The sequence below is a fragment of the Serinus canaria genome, chromosome 14 (genome assembly GCF_022539315.1).
Source record: "Serinus canaria isolate serCan28SL12 chromosome 14, serCan2020, whole genome shotgun sequence".
NCBI lineage: Eukaryota > Metazoa > Chordata > Aves > Passeriformes > Fringillidae > Serinus > Serinus canaria.
In genome coordinates this window covers 13,567,184-13,586,109 of record NC_066328.1, presented here as the reverse complement: position 1 = coordinate 13,586,109, position 18,926 = coordinate 13,567,184, and the positions used below count along the sequence as shown (strand labels likewise).

The following is an 18,926-nucleotide window of genomic DNA, read 5'->3' as shown; positions in this document are numbered from 1 at the left end:
AGGTACCATCCCAGCTGGACACCTTCAGCAGACAGTCATTTCCTCCCACAGAGAGAGCTGAGCTCTCCCTTTTCAATTACACAAGTCAATTAGGATCAGTGATGAGAGGGTCTCAAATGAATATCCTGCAAGCTTGTTCCCAGCAAAACAGAAGGGTATTACCCACTCAACATTATTTCCCATGACATTTGGTTGGAGAGGAGGGAAAAAAGAGTAAGATTACCACCTACACACACTTGTCAATATGGAACAGATGCTGAGGGGAGGTATATTATGCAGCTGAGAACTACAAGCTGCTAGATTGTTGTGCTCAAGTTAAGGTTCCCTTCAACATTTCTGTCTCCCAAATGAGGTTTTAATTTCAGGTATTTTTTGGGGTTTAAATCCGGTCCAGGGAAATCAGAAGTTTTTAAGAATGGTCAGCACAAGACTAAAAGCAAACTTAAAAATACATCAATGTACATATTAATGTGATTATGAGAATGGCTGAAAATTGAGTTTAGGAGTTTGCATTCAAATTAAATGCAACTCTCAAAAAACCCCACACAGGTTACTCCTGTGTCTGTGAAATAACTAAGCATGCTAATCTATTTCAAAATAGGCATTTAATATACCACTAAAGGAAAATAATACATAGCAACAGTAACAACAGCTTGAAAATACATAACTTTTAAAGACTGCTTTTGGTTTTGATATAAAAAACCAAGTTTTGCCTCAATCTTTCATTCTGTATTTTAAATGAGAAATGGGAAGTCAGGAATTGTCAGATTTTAAAAGAGGTATTTATCAAAACAAGACATTAACATTAATATTTCTCCTTTGCTTTGGTCCCTGGTGTTCTAAACAAGTGCTTGTTATTTCTGACAAAGTAGTGTACATAGATTTGTATCTATATGGATCAGAGCAGATGACATGTTTCACAAGCATATGCTCTATCAATTCCTAAGAATATCATGGAGAATTCACAGAGCAGGGCAGTGTTTTCCTCCCAAATCTCAGTACACCATTCTTTTTCTGCCTTCAGATTTGTTTTGCAGCACTCCTTGTTAAAGGTGAATGCAAAATGCTTCAAGAAATCCAAATAAATGAGGAATAATCAGCTTTAAGGTACTACTTCCCCTTTTTTAAAACTACTGAATAAAGTTTGGGATAAAAACACAGATTACTTCTATTTTTTTATCTTGCTTTTTGAACCTTTGTGTATCAGTGCCCATCTCTGCCACTTGAGTGTTTCTGCAAAAGGTATGGAAACCCCCACAGCCAGTGATGCCACTGGACAGAACAGTAATTTTTGACTTGCAGTCTTGGTCCTTTCAAGAGAACAATAATTCTGGTCTACGTTTCCCCAAGCTTGAAGATGTCTGAGACAAAGGTGGGAAACTAAAAAGTGCCTGCATGATTGGAAGCTCACTGGTGTGGAAGTTTGCAGAATCAGAACCCCAAATTTATCTCAGAGCACTGGGGATAAAGATGTATCTGTCATGTTGACTAAAAGCTGACTTAATGCTTTACAGCCTGGGCAGAAATACAGATTATTTACACTATTTTTTCCACCAAAATACTACTTTCCAGTTAGATCACCTGTCTCCAGCTGTTGAAATGAAAGTGATGCACAGGCAAGACACACTTGACCCCCCTTTTATTCAGAAATATTTTCTATTACTCCAGCAGCACAGAGGAGCCCTATTGAGGGTTTAGAATGTGCCCTGCCCAGATGCCACAGCTCAACCCAACAGTGCCAGCCCATCTATCACCCCTAAGACAGGATTTACATGGACATCAGACAGCTATCCTGGCCTTCCACACTCCACAGATGCCATTAAAGCAAAGTATAGATTCAACCAGCATTTAAAATACCAACCAAATCAAAAGAAAATTGCCTGGGCCAGCCTGCCCACATAATCATCTCAGGGCAGTTGTAGGATTACAAAATTTATCTTTAAATGGAGATCAAAATCAGGTATTTTTCTTAATTTAGGCAGTGACAAATCAACAACAAATATGCACAGCTTTGTCTTCACTTGCATTAAGACATTTCCTAGACAGCTGAGTACACAGAATGGAAAAGGGATAAATGACTAATGGCAGCCAAACAAACATCACTGCATTTTTATACATAAGGAATACTTTCACTTACTTTGGTGGCTGAAGCCTTGGTGATCATGAATAATGTCCAAAAACTAGAGCACAATTTCCCCCATGACTTTTTTTTATTTCACTGTGTGTTAATTGTAAAACTTCATTACTATTGACTGGAAGCTTTAAAAGCTTTTTTCATTCATTAAAATAAATATTTAATATTGGCAGGGCACATATTATTTGCTTACTGTAGCTGTAGGACATATTCTCACTATTAGTAATAATATTTTTACATCTGCACACTTCACATGCAAGTGTGTCTGTGTGGATACACAAGTGGGAAAACTTTCTCATTACACTGAAAACTAGTTCATTCCAAATGTGGTTTTGCATGACTATACTTGAAATTCTGATTTAGATTAACTTGTTTGGTTCCCACACAACTGCTCAACCACTTATTTAAAATTACCTTGATGTGGTCTGTAAATTATTTACTATGATTTAACAAAAGCCTCTCTATTTCTTCAAAAACAGAAATTTGAAAACCTGGCAGCAGAGTTGTCAAGATTCTTCATTTAAAGTCAAACCACATTTTTTTCAGAAAATCTTTTCAGATTCTTCATCAGTTTGAGAAGAGCTGAGGGACCTTTACTGTTACAACTAAACTAAACCCTAAGTGCTTTTCCTAAGAGCATTTGAGCAAAGTTGAGTGCTGAAATCTTCTTTTTGATAACCAAGGACTTTTTGTTTGTTCTATAGTATCAACCCTACTACTTTTCCCTTGGAGAAATAGTAAAAATTTCACTGGTGCAGTAAGTGAATCAAGTTAGAGAAAACATTGGCAGATTGGGAAATTTTCAGTTCAGCTTGAGTACAGCTAACAAACAGAAAATACATGATTTCATATGATATTACAAAATCAAGACTTAGATACTTCATATCAAAAAGCATGACACTGAATATTTTTATTGTATTGTACAACTACGTATTGTTCTATACAGACTAAGAAAACAAGATACCACAGCCACCCATTGCTCTTCCTTATTCACATTTCTGTAAGCAATTTGGTATCAGAAATACAATAGAATCACATTTAAGCAGAATAATAGTATTAAGTATTAAGGCATAACCTCTCCCCTATGTAATTTTCATCAGTCCCATGACACACTGAGTAAGAGTTCTAACTACTGGAAGTATAAATAGAATTAAAATGGCAATTTAAAAGAAAAGATAGTGACTCACAACCAATAAGAGAACATCATGATGGTGATTCAAACCAATGTACAGACTTGTCTGCTTCTAACTCTTGGTACTTTTTGACAGTGGGAATGGTTTATTTGTTTCTAAATATTTGAAGTCTACCGAACATTTTTAAAGGAATTTGCTAAGAGTGCTGTACTGGCACTAGACTTGGTTCAAGAAGAGATGGCTCTACCTCCTTTGGATGCAAGAATCCTTGTTGATTGGAGCCTCAGGACAAGCCTTACCTTTGCAGTGTCTGTGTAGCACATCTAATGCAGCAATGAGGAACTCGTGTGCATCTTGTTGCTCGTACCCTGCTAAATGCCGTGCGTGAGTCCATACCAGGTGCAATAACCTATATGGAATGTGAGGAGATCGGTGCCCAGAGTAAAACTGCTCAAAGCAAAGAGAAGGACATGACTGTTAACAGCTTACACAGCCTCAGTGCAGTGCATTATTAAAAAGTCAAATGAGAGCAATTAGTCAAATCAATTTAAACCGTTTAATTCTGGTGGCCTTAATAACAAAGGAGAGAGACAGCTTTTGTCACACACTACTGGAGAAGTGATCTCAGAACTGAGCAGCTCAGTTTTCTCCCCTGAAATTCCATCAATTTGTGATGGATTAGCCTGAAAAATGTGGGGGTGCAGGGAGTGGGGTAGGCAGACACAAACATCACTCACAATTTGCTTACTGATACCACTGGCTTTTATTAAAATAGCCTGGGGAGGAAAGAAGGGAAAAAAAATCCTACATTTAAAAAGGATCACCAATTTCATTCACAAATTATGTGAATGAAATGCCTTCCCCCATATCAGAACAAACACTGAAGATGAGAATATTAGATGTTGACTGTCAGCCAATCCGTGACCCATGGCAACTCTGCATCCAAATGCTGTGCACACTTCAATTTTATGGAAAAATTTCTAAGCAGAGCAGCAGCCTCATGCCAGTACTGGCCTTTCACTGTAAAAGGCTTTAAAAACAACTTTACTGAGCCAGCTGTTTGCAGAGCTGAAGGTCCTCATTCAGTGAGTGCTCCCCAAAGCCAGCTGCCATCCCTGCTCCAGCAGGGTGTCCCTGCCTGGGAATCTGGTGCTGGACCAGCTCCTGCATCTGCTCCTTCATCTGCTCCAGTCAAAATCTGATGAGCTGGCTCCAGAGTGACTAAAACTGCCCCAGGTGATTTTGCCAGAAGCACATTAGAGAGTGCATAGATGAATTATCAGTCAGCACAGCCTGATGTGAAACACTGCTGCTGCTGCTGCTGGGGGTGACACAGCTGGGGAGGGAAGGACGACACTGCCCACAGAAACTTTTTTAAATTAAAAACCAGCCAGGTCCCACTTGAAAAAAACTCAAACAACAACAACAAAAAAACCTCCAAACAACCCACCCAAAAAAAAAACACACCAAAAAACCACCCATGCTAAGGGTCTGTGTTTCCCTGGGTTGAGGTTCAGCCCTTCCTTAATCCCTGCACAGTAATACCAGTTCCAAAAGCAAAGCAGGGATGCTTATGTTGTCCCTGCAGGAGTCAGAAAAGGCCCAGAAGAGTTTATTCACTTGACAAAGTAACATTTTATTTTTAAGAAGTGAACATTTGTGAGTCATTTTGCCTTCCCTCACCTTCAGCAAAGGTATCTGCCATAAATGCTGCCTGCAACACCACAATTATGTTTTCCAAGGATCATTTCAAATCCATGGCAGTTTCTTTTCAGTTACTCTTCCCAAACAGAAGACAGAAAGTGGCAAATACACAGAACAAAAAACAAGATTTAAACCCCCAGTAGTATATAATTCTCATTCTTATTGGAAAAGTGAGCTTCCTTCCCCAGCCCTGAGTTTCTCCCTGCACAATCTCCGAGCATTTTATGTAAGTCCAAGCACAGGCTCTGTGCTACAAACCTGCTGAGAGAAAACACTGTATTTTAAGGGACAGGTTGGCAAAAGGCAGCACAATCTTCATCTAATCCTCATATTGGTAGGGTTTCCGACATGATTTTAGTTTCTTTTCTCCCACAGAAATTTCTTTCTCACAAGCTCCACTTTTCCCCAACAAGAAGCTGCACCTCTGCAGCCAAACACCACAAAATGCTCCTATAAATACAAAGATCAATAGTTACTCTGATGCCAACAAGGATGACACTGAGGGACTGGAGTAGGAGTGTGGTAATTGAAATCTGCTGATGCAGCTGCTGCTCAACATAATTCAGGGAACTGCAGCAATAAAACTTCCCTGTTCTGTCACTCCTTACAATTAGTCCCAGAGCTCTCTGGTCATTTTAACCACCAGCACTCCATGTAATTACTCCACTGCAGACACAAGACCTGCCAGCAGATTTTACATTCTCTGCTGCCTCAGTAGGATGAGAAAGATCTGACATGAAGCTTTATCAAATTATTAACTATTATCACACAAAAAACTAGAAACCTGCCTGGTAAGAATGTGGGGCGGGGGGAAAGCTTCACTGCTCAAATAAATATTAAATGTAACAAAGAATCTGAGCACATTCAATAACAATATTTTAACTGGAATGTATAAAACATCCATCCCATCTCTGTCATTTCCTTGCTGCTGGGAAAAGCAGCCTATCAGAGCAGTTCCAGTCCACAAAACGGAAAAGAGTCCATGTAAGTTTTATTCCAACCTTTTCACTGAAGTGTGCAAATACAAACAATGATGTATTTGCAAGTCACCTTTAAAACACAGCTGTTAAACAACTGTTAACTGTTCCAAACATAATTTAAACTTTTTTTTTTGTTTAAATTTGTTTTCAATTTTGCACTATCAGTTGTTTATATTGGAGAGAACTGGTCTGAGCAATTTCAAAGTGCTGGGTAATACACTGCTTAATTGCTATTCCAGGAAAAAAAAGGGAGGGGGGAAGAAAGGAACAAACCAACCAGGATTCAAAGCCTCGATTCTTACATAGCCCAAGTAAAACTAATTTTGTTTTTCCACTTGAAACACTTGCTATTGCCTCTAGAAAGAATCTATGGAGGATTTAGAAGACTATAGGTTTTGTAATTTGGATTATTGTTACCAAAAACATACAGAAAGCAGTGAGGCTTTAAAACAAAACAAGTCCCCACTGTACACATCTGTACTTCTTTCTCCTCCTCCTGCCAAAAACATGCACAGAAGTTTCTCAATTATGTGAATAAATAGATAAATTTGATTTATCCTGCACATGTATCTGCTGAACACTCTCTGAGCTTTGTAATTATGAGTTCATAGGCAGAAATCCTATGCCAGGTTCAAATCTAACTTGAGAATTCAAAAACTCCTCTTGGAAATTGGTTCTCAGTAAAGACTTTAAGTTTTCTGGCCATTTACAATGGATGAAAGGACTGGGCAACACATGGAACACATGCAAGAGAACACCTTCTGGAGGCTTCCCAGAGAACAATGGTTCAAAGAATCACAAAATGTATTTTGCTTGCATGAACTCTGTATGTTCTACACTTCCTTCGGGGAAAAGTACTAAATTTTACTAAATCAGCACAAACTCTGTTTTCCATGACAAAATTCAAGCTTCTGTCTATGTAAAGAGCCTTAACTATATTTTTCTCCCCACTAGTACCTTTGTTGTAACTTATTTTATACAAAAGTCACTTCCACAGTAGCATCTTCAGATATCAAAGCCATAAATCATCTCCTCCTTTTCCCTCTTGGTCCTCACTTCTCAACTCTTCACCTGCTTGTGCTGTGTGCTGTGCTAGGCTCACAGGGCTGAGTAATGATGGGAAAAAGGAAGAGTTTGCTCCTTCCACCTCTGAGTGAGGGGACTGCATTCTGCTCTACTCCCATTGCTACTATTCCAGTCACAGAGCACATGAGACACAGATCTTCTAATCCTACCTTCCTGAGTGGTCATTCTGAAAGGATTTAGATAAACCTCAGGGTGTGGACCATCCTGAAATGAATTTTCATTGGTGAAGCAAAACTACAACACAAACACCAGTAGGTAAAAAGGAGTGCACCAATCCTTTCAGCCTGAAGGCTCAATGAATGGATTGTGTGCTCTATCTTCCCCCTGCCCAGCTTCACCACTATCTGTTACTCCAAAATCCTTTTCATTCCTTTTCTTATGCAGTGTAAGTCATGTCATGATTCTACTGAGAAATGGGTTTCATGTAGCACAAAGAAGAATGTTAATTGATGCAGTCAGATATTTTTAAAACAAGCAGAACTCAATGCTTGGTGTGTCTGCCAGAAAAGCTACCAGGAAGAAAACACCTCAGTCCTGAGAACCATCTGACAGTCATTACTCACCACCAACCTACTTCAAGGTGGAAGAACTTTGTAGCTTCCTATTTATCACAGAGAAATCACTCAACCTATATAACTACATGATCTTAAACAAAAAAGAAATAAAGTGGGATGGGTAACTTCTGTTTAAGAGGCAAAAGAGCAAAACTTGCTTATTTATATATAGTAAGTTTAATTTAATGTTCAGAACAGTCTCTCTTTTCCTCCTGGAGAGCTCCCACTCAGGCACTCACCAGATCCCCTGGCATTCCATTTGCTTAAGATCACACCTTCAGAAAAGAAGGGTGGAGGGGAGATGAAATTAACCCTTGCCCTGATTGTTTGTCCCTGGGTGAGATGCTTTGGGATAACCACACCAGTTAATCCTGGTGGGAAAGCTATGTAGAAACAAGACAGAACCTGAATCAAAGTTTCCCTGGTAATTCAATTACAAAGGAATTCTCAGCCATAGCACTGAGATCTCCTGGTTTGCCTTCCTTTGCTCAGACCTCAGCTCTGCAAAAGTAGTGACAGACTCTTCATTACAACCACTGCAGAGAGCTGGGACATGAAACATAACCAGTCTGCTCCAAAAATGGCAAGATTTTTGTTATAATTCTGAATGCAAAGAAATTAAAACTCACTAGGAACAGAACTGTACAATGGGTGCTGACAGAGCCACAAGCACAACAAGGTATTTACTGCTTGTGAGGTAAAATACACCAAGTTGGTTACAGACCCAACAGCTTTGCTTAGGAGAATTAAGCTCCAGTTTTACTTCTAGGAGGTTGAGTCACTTTCTGTGTCCTCCCACAGCACATGGCTGCAGTATTTAATGTGAAATAAGGACAGGGACTATTGCTGTCTGCACAGTCTGGTGTCACAGATATGGCTGTTCCCTCATCCATACACCCTCATGTTGCAGAACATTTAATTAATAGAACTAATGCAAGTGTAGGCATGAATTTTGACTTGAAAATGAAGGCTGAGCTTCCCAAAGTTGTGTATGAAATTAAACTTGATTACAACTGAAACTAACACAGTAACACCAATGCTGCATTTCAGCCCCATTTTGGGTAACAGCCTGTTCTCTTTGTTCCATGCTCACAGTAGAGCAAAAGGCATCCTGAGCCATCAACAGGGCTCCACACACAAAAATGGAAACAAAAATCATTACCTAGAGAGTCTTGATCTTTCCTGCAGCCTCTCAATCTGTAATGTAACACTCATTTCCCCTTTCCCAAGGGATTTTTTCAAAAATGCATGTGTAAATAGAGTGTGGTGATGTTCAGCAGCGTGGGACTTTATATCACTATTTGATGAAAGGATATCAAGAATTTACTAGTTCCTTATTTTTAAATAAGCAAATAGGTTTCTCTATTAACAGTGTACAGAAACTGGTATTTCTATACCATGACTGATTTTTTTATCTAGGCATTGTGGTATTTCCCCACTTAACTGCACATCTGGTTTCAATAATCCTACAGCTGCTACCTATTGGTCTGCCTGCCTTTTGTTTTTACCTCCTTTCCTGACAGACTCAGAACAATTGAAAAACAGAACAAAAAAAAATGTAACATACAGCTAATGATTGATTAGCAGAATGAAATGTTGCAAATCCTCAAAAGTCTTGAGTATAAGCAGAAACCAACTTTGTACTGGAACAACTAAGGGGGCTTTACCTTCTTCTATATATGTTTAACTCACCTGCAGTGACCAAAAAAAATCATCTCTGGTGAAAAAGGCACAGGAGTAAAATCAAATTGAAAATCACAAGATAAAGTAAAGCTATTTTATGTTGGCCCCTGTCAGAATGAACTTCCACGACAGCACATCCACAGAAAACCTGTTCTGTGTACAAACACTTCCAGCAATTTTAAATGCTCCTTGTCAGCATGTACACTACAGCTCTTTCTGGTTTTTTGGTTGGTTTTATTTTACTTACCAAGAAAGCAGATCTACCACTGAGGAAAAGGCACAGAACTGGGTCTGTTTTGAAAGACATCTTAAAACTAGGAGCCCATGTCCACCCACAGTTCTTACCATACTGATGTGGAATTAAGACAGATAATAAAGCTCTTGGACTATTTATTAAGGAAAAGCCTGTGCTCATCTCACACAGCAGGAAACAGACCTACAGAAAAGAGAGACTGCAAAGCCAGGTTCCTGAGTGGGAAAGGGAAAGAAGTGCAGCTTGTACAGGGAAGACACAAAGTGTAGCAACACATTCACTTCTCTTTATCCTCTTTCCTGGCCCTTACTGGGTTTGCACATAAGAGATGACAGAAAAGATGCTTCTGCTGGTGAACAAGCACTAAAATGAGATCTTTAAAATATTCATACAGACCTCCATAATGCAATACCTTAAACCACAAGGATGTATACTACTGCTTTATTCTCACTCCCATTATCACCCCAAGAGCTTGTGACATATTTTCCAGTTACAACTTGCACCTTTAATTAAAGCACACATTCAGCTTCAAGACTAAGGATTCCCAGATCAGTCTCAGAAGAACAGGCTGCACTGTAATTATTTCCCATACCAGCTTTGCCTAAACAAGGGTGACTTCACAATAGGACTTAAAAGCCATTAGTTTCCCTTTCAGCAGCTGGGTATTTTTGACAGCGAGACCTCAATCTTTACTGCTGTGCTTTACTACCTTTTGAGGGGAAACACAACTTGCATTCCCTTTATATTTGCAAATAGAACACAATTCCTTCTGGGGTAAGAAACAGCATCTGTGGCAAGGTGATGCTTTGTGGCAAACAGCACTCACCTCCTGAAAGAGCGTAGACATTTCACAGACCAGACATGAGCTGGGGCTTTGCATTTCACATTTGTGCCTGTCGGAGAGGAAGAAATCTCGCAGCAGTGGAGTGTGGGTAAGTGCCTGGACAATACAGTTCATAAAACATGTGTTCCCAAGATTGATTAGCCCTCGTAGACCTATAAAGACAGAAAGGGGGAGGGGATGCATAAGCATTATCAAGTTAAAAAACCGGTAGATTTGCATTTTTATGTAGTTTTTACAATATTGCCATGGATTTACTGTATTACATGCAAAGCTCCAAATACAGTTTTATACTGGTTTAGGGAGGCTATTGATATTTTTGTACTCAAGTCTCAAGAAGCTGCAGAAGCTTTCTGAACTACACTAGGATTTTTTAAATTCTAGGAAATAAGGAAACCTGGAAGTTCAGCAACACCAATACCATTATTTTGCAGTGGTTGTTCTGCCATATGTCACCCAAACATGTCCCTCCCCAAGATTGATATCAAAGTGCAATGACCACAACTATTAAGTCAGTACAATAAGAAACCAATACATTTAAAGAAATCAGTAAGTAAGTTTTCAGATTGCTTAAAAAGCTTTCCCCCATGCACATCATGAAGCCAGAACAAGGTTCTTGTACTGTTACAATCATCATCTTTCTAAGACAGGCAGCAAAGAAAACAGCCCTGACAAACCAAGTCAGGCTGTGACATCCAATGCAGACTTCAGAGATTTTAAACCCAAGATCCGAACAGAACAACTTTTAAAAAAGAAACTCTGATCAACACTAATTCCATACCCATTTTAGGTAAATTAAACATTAATCTACAGCATACATCAAAAAATTCAACTTGGCGTAAGAGGATTCATCACACCTTAAGTCAAACGTTCAATAATGTCCAGAGACGATTCCTTGTGCTTGGAAACCAAGATGCTTAAAGGAAAGCTCTTTTGTTGCACAACAGAAGAGAGGTTAGGAGTGGGGAAAGCTTTTCAGTCATTTTGCAAGGTCTAAGTGAGAAGAAAAACATGCTCAAATCCTTAAGTATTCTTCCAAAATATCAACATAATACCACCATACAGGAGCGCTAAACAAGAAGAGCATCAGGTGGCCAAGAATGCTTATTTTTAATCAACAACTTACTTTGAAATGAGATAAAATGCACCGATAGATACAACTCTGGTATTGATTTAAAATCAACATAGTCCTCTTCTGCAATAAAAATAGGATTACTACAGAAACATTGAAAGAAAACACAACAGGATTACTAGTCACAGAATGAGGAATTTCTTTGTCATTCTATGGGATGAAAAAACCTCTCAGCTGGCAGTGCTGTGCTAATTAGAAGTGGTGCAGTTCCCGTGCAGTACAGCAGATAGTGCTCCAAGGGCTCTTTAGCATCCTGCAGCAGGAGGAGGTGTGGTCCAGTTGCTATGATACCACTGAGAACGGGCACCAGAGCAGCTTGAACTGCACCCAGAGCTGAAGGCACGGACACAGAGCACTCCTGAATCTTTTCTCCTGTACCTAAAGCAACATCGACCTGCTTCCAACAGCTTCCTGCTCCTTCTGTTTACTCACAGGACAAAGTTTCTCATTATATTACAGTGACTTCTACTGGGCAGAAGCTTGTTGCAATTATTTGCTTGATTTTCATGCTGGGAGGCAATAAGTGTGTGCACAACATTAGCAGAGTGTTAAATAGTTAATTTGTTGGAGCAGCTTGAAATACTGTGTGATGCTTCAGCTTGGTCCACAGTCCTATTTCAATTCCCAGTCTGTGTCTCTGCAAACAATGTCACAACAGGAGGGGGTTCGTGCTGTGCAAGTGGAGAAACATTTTGGTACCTCTTGCTTACCTCTCCCTTCGTTTTCTGCCATTTAAAATTGACTGGATTTATTTAAATCACAGGCTGTGCTCACAGGAGGTTGGAAGGCTCCCTGACATGCATTTTGAGAAGCAGAAGATTCTATTCTCTCCCTATTTCTCCCTCTGGTTAGCACCAGATTTCAAAGCCAGCCTGTTCAGCACAGAAAACTAGAGGAAAACCAGTAGTAAATCTAGAGATTCCCCCTAGCACTTTTTGGTGTCTAATAGAGCAGTCACAAAAGCAAACACATTAAGGCAGCTTTTTGGAATCATTTATTAAGCATCATTTATTACATGCCTGTGGCTGGACCGTCTTTCCCTGTGACCACAAGAATCAAATCTTCCTTAAAGTTGCCACCAGGAGACAGTTACAGGCATCAAACTCAGAATGCTCTTGCTTTACTCAGCTTGCTTGGTCTTTGCTGTCAGTTTTTCATGGATCTAAATGAACGATTCATGTGCTGGGACTTCAATTGAATGAACCAAGACAAAGCAACCTGCAAAACAGACAAGGCTGAAATGTGAATACTCCAAACCCCAATAAAAATCAGAAAATGGTGATTTGTAGCAAAACATGAGAACTTACTCAGTTGAAAAGGGAAAAAGGAAAGCAGCACACATCAGTCTTATCCTTGTGGGAGCAATGACTGCAGCTGCTGTACAGTCTCTTAAACTGGTGCTTGAAATGAAACAGGTATGAGGAACTACAGCTCAGGTACTGCATAAGTAATTGCAGCACACTGGAAAACATCAGAATTTGATGTAGGTAAACTAAAGAGCTGACAGAACTCAGAACAACACATCCTCTTGTGCTTAACTTTTATGGGGAATAATGAGTTTTGTTGGAAAGAAAACCAGCTAAAAATTAAAGCCTGTACAGCACTCTGGTCAATAACATACTGAGAATGTAAAAGCTTTGTGCCTGCCACACCTATTCCCTCCCCTTTAATAAAGCTTGGCAAGGTTTTGCTGGAATAGTCAAGCATTGCAACATGTGGGTCATAAATTAACAGAAAAATAATGTGCCAAAACCTCACGTGCAGCAGTCCATTTGTGCTAGAGCACCACCAGTGGTCTCCACCAGGCTCTAATCAGAACACAATGTCACAGTCTAAGGATTGTCAGCAGGCTCCAACCTCGACTAATAATAAAGCTCTAGTACTTTGCAAGATTCTGCTGTGCTTCATAGCATTGTCTTTATTTTTGCTTCTTATGAATTGTTCTGAAATGAGCAAGGGCAACCTGTGAGATACTTAATATTTTCTACACATGCATGTGTGTTGTTGTGGTAAATGTACTTCACAGGAAAGAAGTTTTGGCTTTGAACCATGCTGATACAATTGTAAATATTGGAATAAATTAATGTTGCTGAGAAGACAAAATTGTCATGTATGGTATAATCATAAAAGAAGGAAGTATCCTTTAATCATCATGCATGGAATACAAACAGTACTCATTGTGCCAAAAGCTGGGCAGGCAGGGCATAAGCAAAGGCAAGAAATCCACTTTTGCAATGCCTTGAGCACAGGGAAACCCATCTCAGAAATTTTGTACATTTGGTCTCCAGACTGGGTTCTGGCTGGCTTACCTTTGTCAGCTTCAATTCTTCCATCTTCTTCCAGGAATGGGTTCTGTTTTTCCAATGCTCTAAGCAAAAGATCTGCAACACTGGGCAACACTGGTTGTTGGGATGCAAGGAGATCCAGAACACTGGTCCTGCCAGTACACCCACACAGGGGAGATGAAAAATCCAAGACAAGATAAGGAAATTCCACTTCTCCATGAAATGCAACTTTACAGCTATTAGAGCTGGGGAAGCAGGGAAATGAGAGGACCACACATGAATAGAAAATACAGAAAACCCAATCTTGCCCTCATGGAGGAGGTTCTGTTTGCCTCTAAACCCAGGCTTCAGGCTGGGACTGGAAAGACAGCAAACAAAGCAGTATGAACAATGTTCCCATGCAGAAACCTGAGATTGAGTGGAATGAAAGTTCTGGAAGGAAGAGCAGCAGTGCACCTTGGTGAGACAACCAGGAGATGATTCAGAGGCACCAAAGCACAGCCAGCCTGAGATCCTCTCTACACAAAGCCCAGGTTGGCAACACCTTAGAGCAATCCTTGTCCCCTACCCCCAGCTCCCCATCTGGTGTTGATGCTTCCCTGCAGCTCCACCAGACAGAGTCACAAGTCAGTGCAAGCTGAGGAAGAGCTCACTGAAATATTTAAAGACAGTTCAACATCACACATGGAAACAAACAGTGCAGCACAGCAGTGAAGATTTCTAGAATAATTTTGGGTATTCATCCTATGTCCATCCAACAAGAACTGGCGACAACATTTAAGAGCATCTTTCTGAAAGTATTTCAGAAGAAGACTACCCTACTTCCCAGCACCTAAAACTACAACAAAATTCTCTCTCAGCTCTCAGGTTTCAGGTGTAGAGCTGAAACACATGACCTGAATGGAGCTGCCACAAACACTGGCCCAGTGAGACCCAGAGCTGCTGCTCCACCTGCATGCCAAGAGCAGCAGTTTTGCTAATGGGGTTAGTGACAGCAATTATTTTCCAAAGCTAATCCCTTCTGAAATGTTAATACAAAAATACTCATTTCAGAAAGCAGCAGTATACAGACATGTGAAATTACAAGTCTACACAGGAAAACTCATCACATTCTGTGATACCAACGATCACGTGAGTGACCAATAAAGCCCCAACCATGCAGTTTTGGTTAATTTATTCCCCAACACTTCAGATGAGCATCCTTTCTCAGGGACTGAAACCCACAGTAACTACAGAAGCAGGAACACTGAGGCAAATGAATTATAACTTTCTCTTCAGACCTTCTTACAGAACATTTTTTACAGACTTACCAATAACACATTTGGGTATTAAATTGTTTTGACAACTGTTTAGAAAAAGCTACAGAAACTTTTGTCACAGCCAAATTAAATGAAGAAATTTCAACCACATGATCTTAAAAACTAACTGAACAATTCAACTACTGCCAGCAAACACAGAACATGCAATCTACCCAGAAAGAAAAAAAATCATCTCGGGAGGGAGAAGAGGAAGCAGAAAATATTGGTTCATCAATAGATCTTTTTTTCAAGAGTAGTTCTGACAGCAACACCAAGCAAGGGATTACATGACAGATCAAAGAAGTGAAGATGAACACTCAGGACAATAATCTTCCCTTGTTGGGTTACTGCTGAACCAGGGGAAAACATGCTCATGGCTCCCTCTTTTTTATTTTTCTGACTTGAGTCCCTTTCTCCAGCTATTCAGGCCTGCCAGGTCAGTCACTGCTCAGTTTGAATCACTGTAAATCCCTCTAGAAACAAACCACCTTCCCTGAGCTGTTTCACCAGCACCACCCACCCCCTCTCACCCCCTGAGCCATTCCATCACCAGCAGGCACAACCTGGAGAGCTTCACTCACTCTTCTGCTCTACCCAACTTTTAAGCTAAGCCTTTGAAATCACAAGTCAGAATAGAGTTCTAGAGCAATACATCCCAATTTGGAAAATGAGATCTGCAATACATCTTTTCAATTTTTTCTAGATATGTTATATTCTATACATGAATATTTCACTGTATCACTCCATTATCTAAAAATATTTCTTGAATATCATATATATGTTTGTGCCTATCAAGATTCATAAGCCACATTGAATGCTGTAGTTTTGGGAGGCTGAGAGGATGACAGAGGACATTGTATTTAGATAATATTATTATAAAAATTTGGATTTCTTTTTCCTGTTTTAACTATAAGTAAGTATTTTCATTTGTCACTGACAGGAATGAAATAAAAACCAGCCCCTTCATCTAAAAGCCCTGATAATACAGAAGGCACAGAGTCCGGAAGCAGTCAACCTAAGACTATGAAAAATAACTCCTGTAAACAGAGAGAAAATAAATTATAGGACTATTTTAGATACACTTCATTGTGCACTGCATCAAAATCTACAAGTTTAGCCACCACTACACAGCAGAAAGGCAAATAAATCAGAAAAGCCCTTCTGGAATGAAAAAAAAGTCATTATAGGAAAAAGAAGTATTTGAATTTTAAATGAAACCCCATCTTTAACTTTCCCATTCCAGCTAAAAGTTTCTGGATCACTGCATTTTTTCTATTGCTATTGAAGTAACAGATTGCTCAACAGCAAAAAATTTGCTTATATGTGCAAAAGGAAACTGTCCATGAGTTTGTATCTGGTTGAGAACTCTGGAGTCCAACTACAGGAGCTGCTACACTGGGGAGAAGAAGGATCTGCCATGAGTGGCACATGTATTGCCAAACCATAAACTGTAGAGAGAAAACAATATAGTCATTATTTCTCCTTGGATGTATCAGCAGCACCAGAAGACAAGGACTGTTTATAAGGCTGAATCATCAAACCCCAAAGTTCTCAGTCTTGGTGTGTCACTGCTGTACAGAGTTGGAGGAATTCATCCTCATTACTGACCTGTTTCACTGTTAACACAGCTCTACCCCGAGGCAAAACCGGCTTAGGCAGTCCTTTTAAAGGAGTGATCCAGACACAATTCACACTCTACCTGAGCAGCTGACAGCCCAGACCCAAAAGGGGAATGTGTCCCACGCACTGAATGCAGGCTGGCACCTCTACCAGGTGCTTGGTATGTACTTACTTTTCTTAAGGTACTCGTTCCTGATCAAGGGTGGTTTTGTTTTTCTAAAAGAGAGTTAATTTCCCACCTTCCAGATTTTAAGTGGTTCAAAATAAACAACACAGCCCTTCATATCTCCTAGTCTGTAAGAAAAATCTTACCTTATGTGTTTTGATTTAAATCCAACACTTAAAAGCATGTTCAAGTACTTTATTCAGGCTCACAGGGCAACTTCCAAGTCTTTTTTTGGACAATTTCTGGCATATTTGTGTGCAACTGGGCAGTTCTGGAGTGACCTCAGCATTCCTAGGAGACTTTCCAGATTTATTCTTTATGTTGTGTTAGAATTGCCATTCAAAAGTGAATTTTTTGATTCTTTTTCCTCCATTAAAATATCCATAAACCCCTGAAAAGTTGCCAAATGGCAACTTACATTGCCAGGAGAGATGCACAGTGAGATTTGCAGCAGAGATCAATGCATTTTCTAGCACATCTATGAAGAAGACCTAGTTCATCCACACCACGTGGAAACAACAGCCCTTACTGAGACACCAAAAATGTTTTTCCAGCATTTAGTTTGCCCCCACCCCTCTTAGCTGACAGGGAATTGATTGCATTCACTATTCTTATTCAAGAGCTTCAGTGACATCACATAATACACACTTAGAGAAGGGACAAACCACATCAGGACAGTGCAAATGTAATTGGAAGACAAAACAATAACTCAAGAGCAACTTGTTAAAGGGGAGAAACTATCTGAAATCAATTAAATTCAATAAAAACGATTGTAAAGTAGGAAACAAGGAAAAATTAAGCAGACAAACACAAAATAAGGAGCAATGGCTACAGTAACTCAGCCTCAACAACTTAATCTTGAGCTGTAGTTCTTCTACAAACAGCATTCTGGAACTTAACAGGAATAGGAGAAGGCCTGGAAGTCATTCTGCTCTGGTGACAGGTAAACCTCAGCTGCATGATGTCTGGAATTGAGCACCCATTTTAAAAAGAAATTATGCAAAGTCAAGAACATGAGTAAAAATTTGTACGGAATTAGTATTTGAGACTGGAGAAACAACTGAAAAATCCACTGGTTGAGTTAATTAATTAAAACCAGATAGTGTTGGTGGAGGAACAGCCAGGCTGACAATTTTCAAGAATGTTACAGGCCACTACAATGAGGACTGTAATTAACTCTTGTGACCTACCAAAGCTATAATAAAAAAAGACTGAGCTCAGAAGAAGTAAAATTTAATTAGATATTAAAAATAATTGTCTCAGTTAGAAAACACTGCAATGAGGGAGATTGGGACTCTGAGTTGGAGTGGTTCCAAAGGCAGCTCTGTCAGCCCAGTGCACCTAACTCAGGAGAGGTGTTTGTTATCCTTCCCTGTGTCTCACCCTGAGACTGCTCAGCCATTCAGACTGGTATTACAGTTGATACCAAGCACACAGACCACCTCTGGCAGGAAGGGGAAGGTGAGGGCATTTCACAGACAGCTCAGCCCACCTGACGCCAACTGCAGAAATGGTCACAGAAAGGAGGAACTGCACTCACCCCCTGCACACAGCAAGGAGTCTCTGAAAAGCATCACCCAGCATCACTCAGCAGGCCAGGACACACAGACAGTGCCAGAACAAGAGAGGGATGCAGGAACTGTCAGTGCCTCCCAAAGCAGCCACCCCTCACCCCCTCTCCTGTAACAAACTCCCAATGCTGGCAGGTGGTTAAAAGGCACAGGCTGAGCAGTGAGCAGCCCTCATCCCTGGATCCCTACTCAACCTCATTGCTCTGGAAACCAAAATTACCTGCCCTGCTGCCACTCAGACAAGGCTGGAGAACAGGTAACAACTGCTGTTGGAATGAGGGCTGCTAACTCTCCTCAATGTTATTTTTAGACTGCATAGGTATTCTGTGCATGGGCTCTTGCATTTGTGGCTCAATGCATCACTCTCTCCATTTAGTAATGCAAAAGAAGAGTCACAGGATAATGCAAAGAGATCCAGGGGGTCTGGCATTCATTACCTTTGCGTCACACATACTACTGTGTATCAAGGAAAATTTCAGTTTGCAC

The 18,926-nt window shown here is 40.0% G+C and overlaps 1 protein-coding gene across 2 annotated transcripts in view; it reads right to left on the bottom strand.

The window, feature by feature from the left end:
* Window positions 1–18,926, bottom strand: part of USP22 (ubiquitin specific peptidase 22) — an 89,251-nt gene that overhangs the window by 14,228 nt on the left and 56,097 nt on the right. For both annotated transcript variants that reach the window (XM_009091787.4, XM_009091786.4), the window contains 2 exons: window positions 10,354–10,523; window positions 3,567–3,714 (listed from right to left, as the gene is read on the bottom strand). In XM_009091787.4, the coding sequence (XP_009090035.1) occupies window positions 3,567–3,714; window positions 10,354–10,523 (318 nt within the window). The remainder of the gene's footprint in view (window positions 1–3,566; window positions 3,715–10,353; window positions 10,524–18,926) is intronic.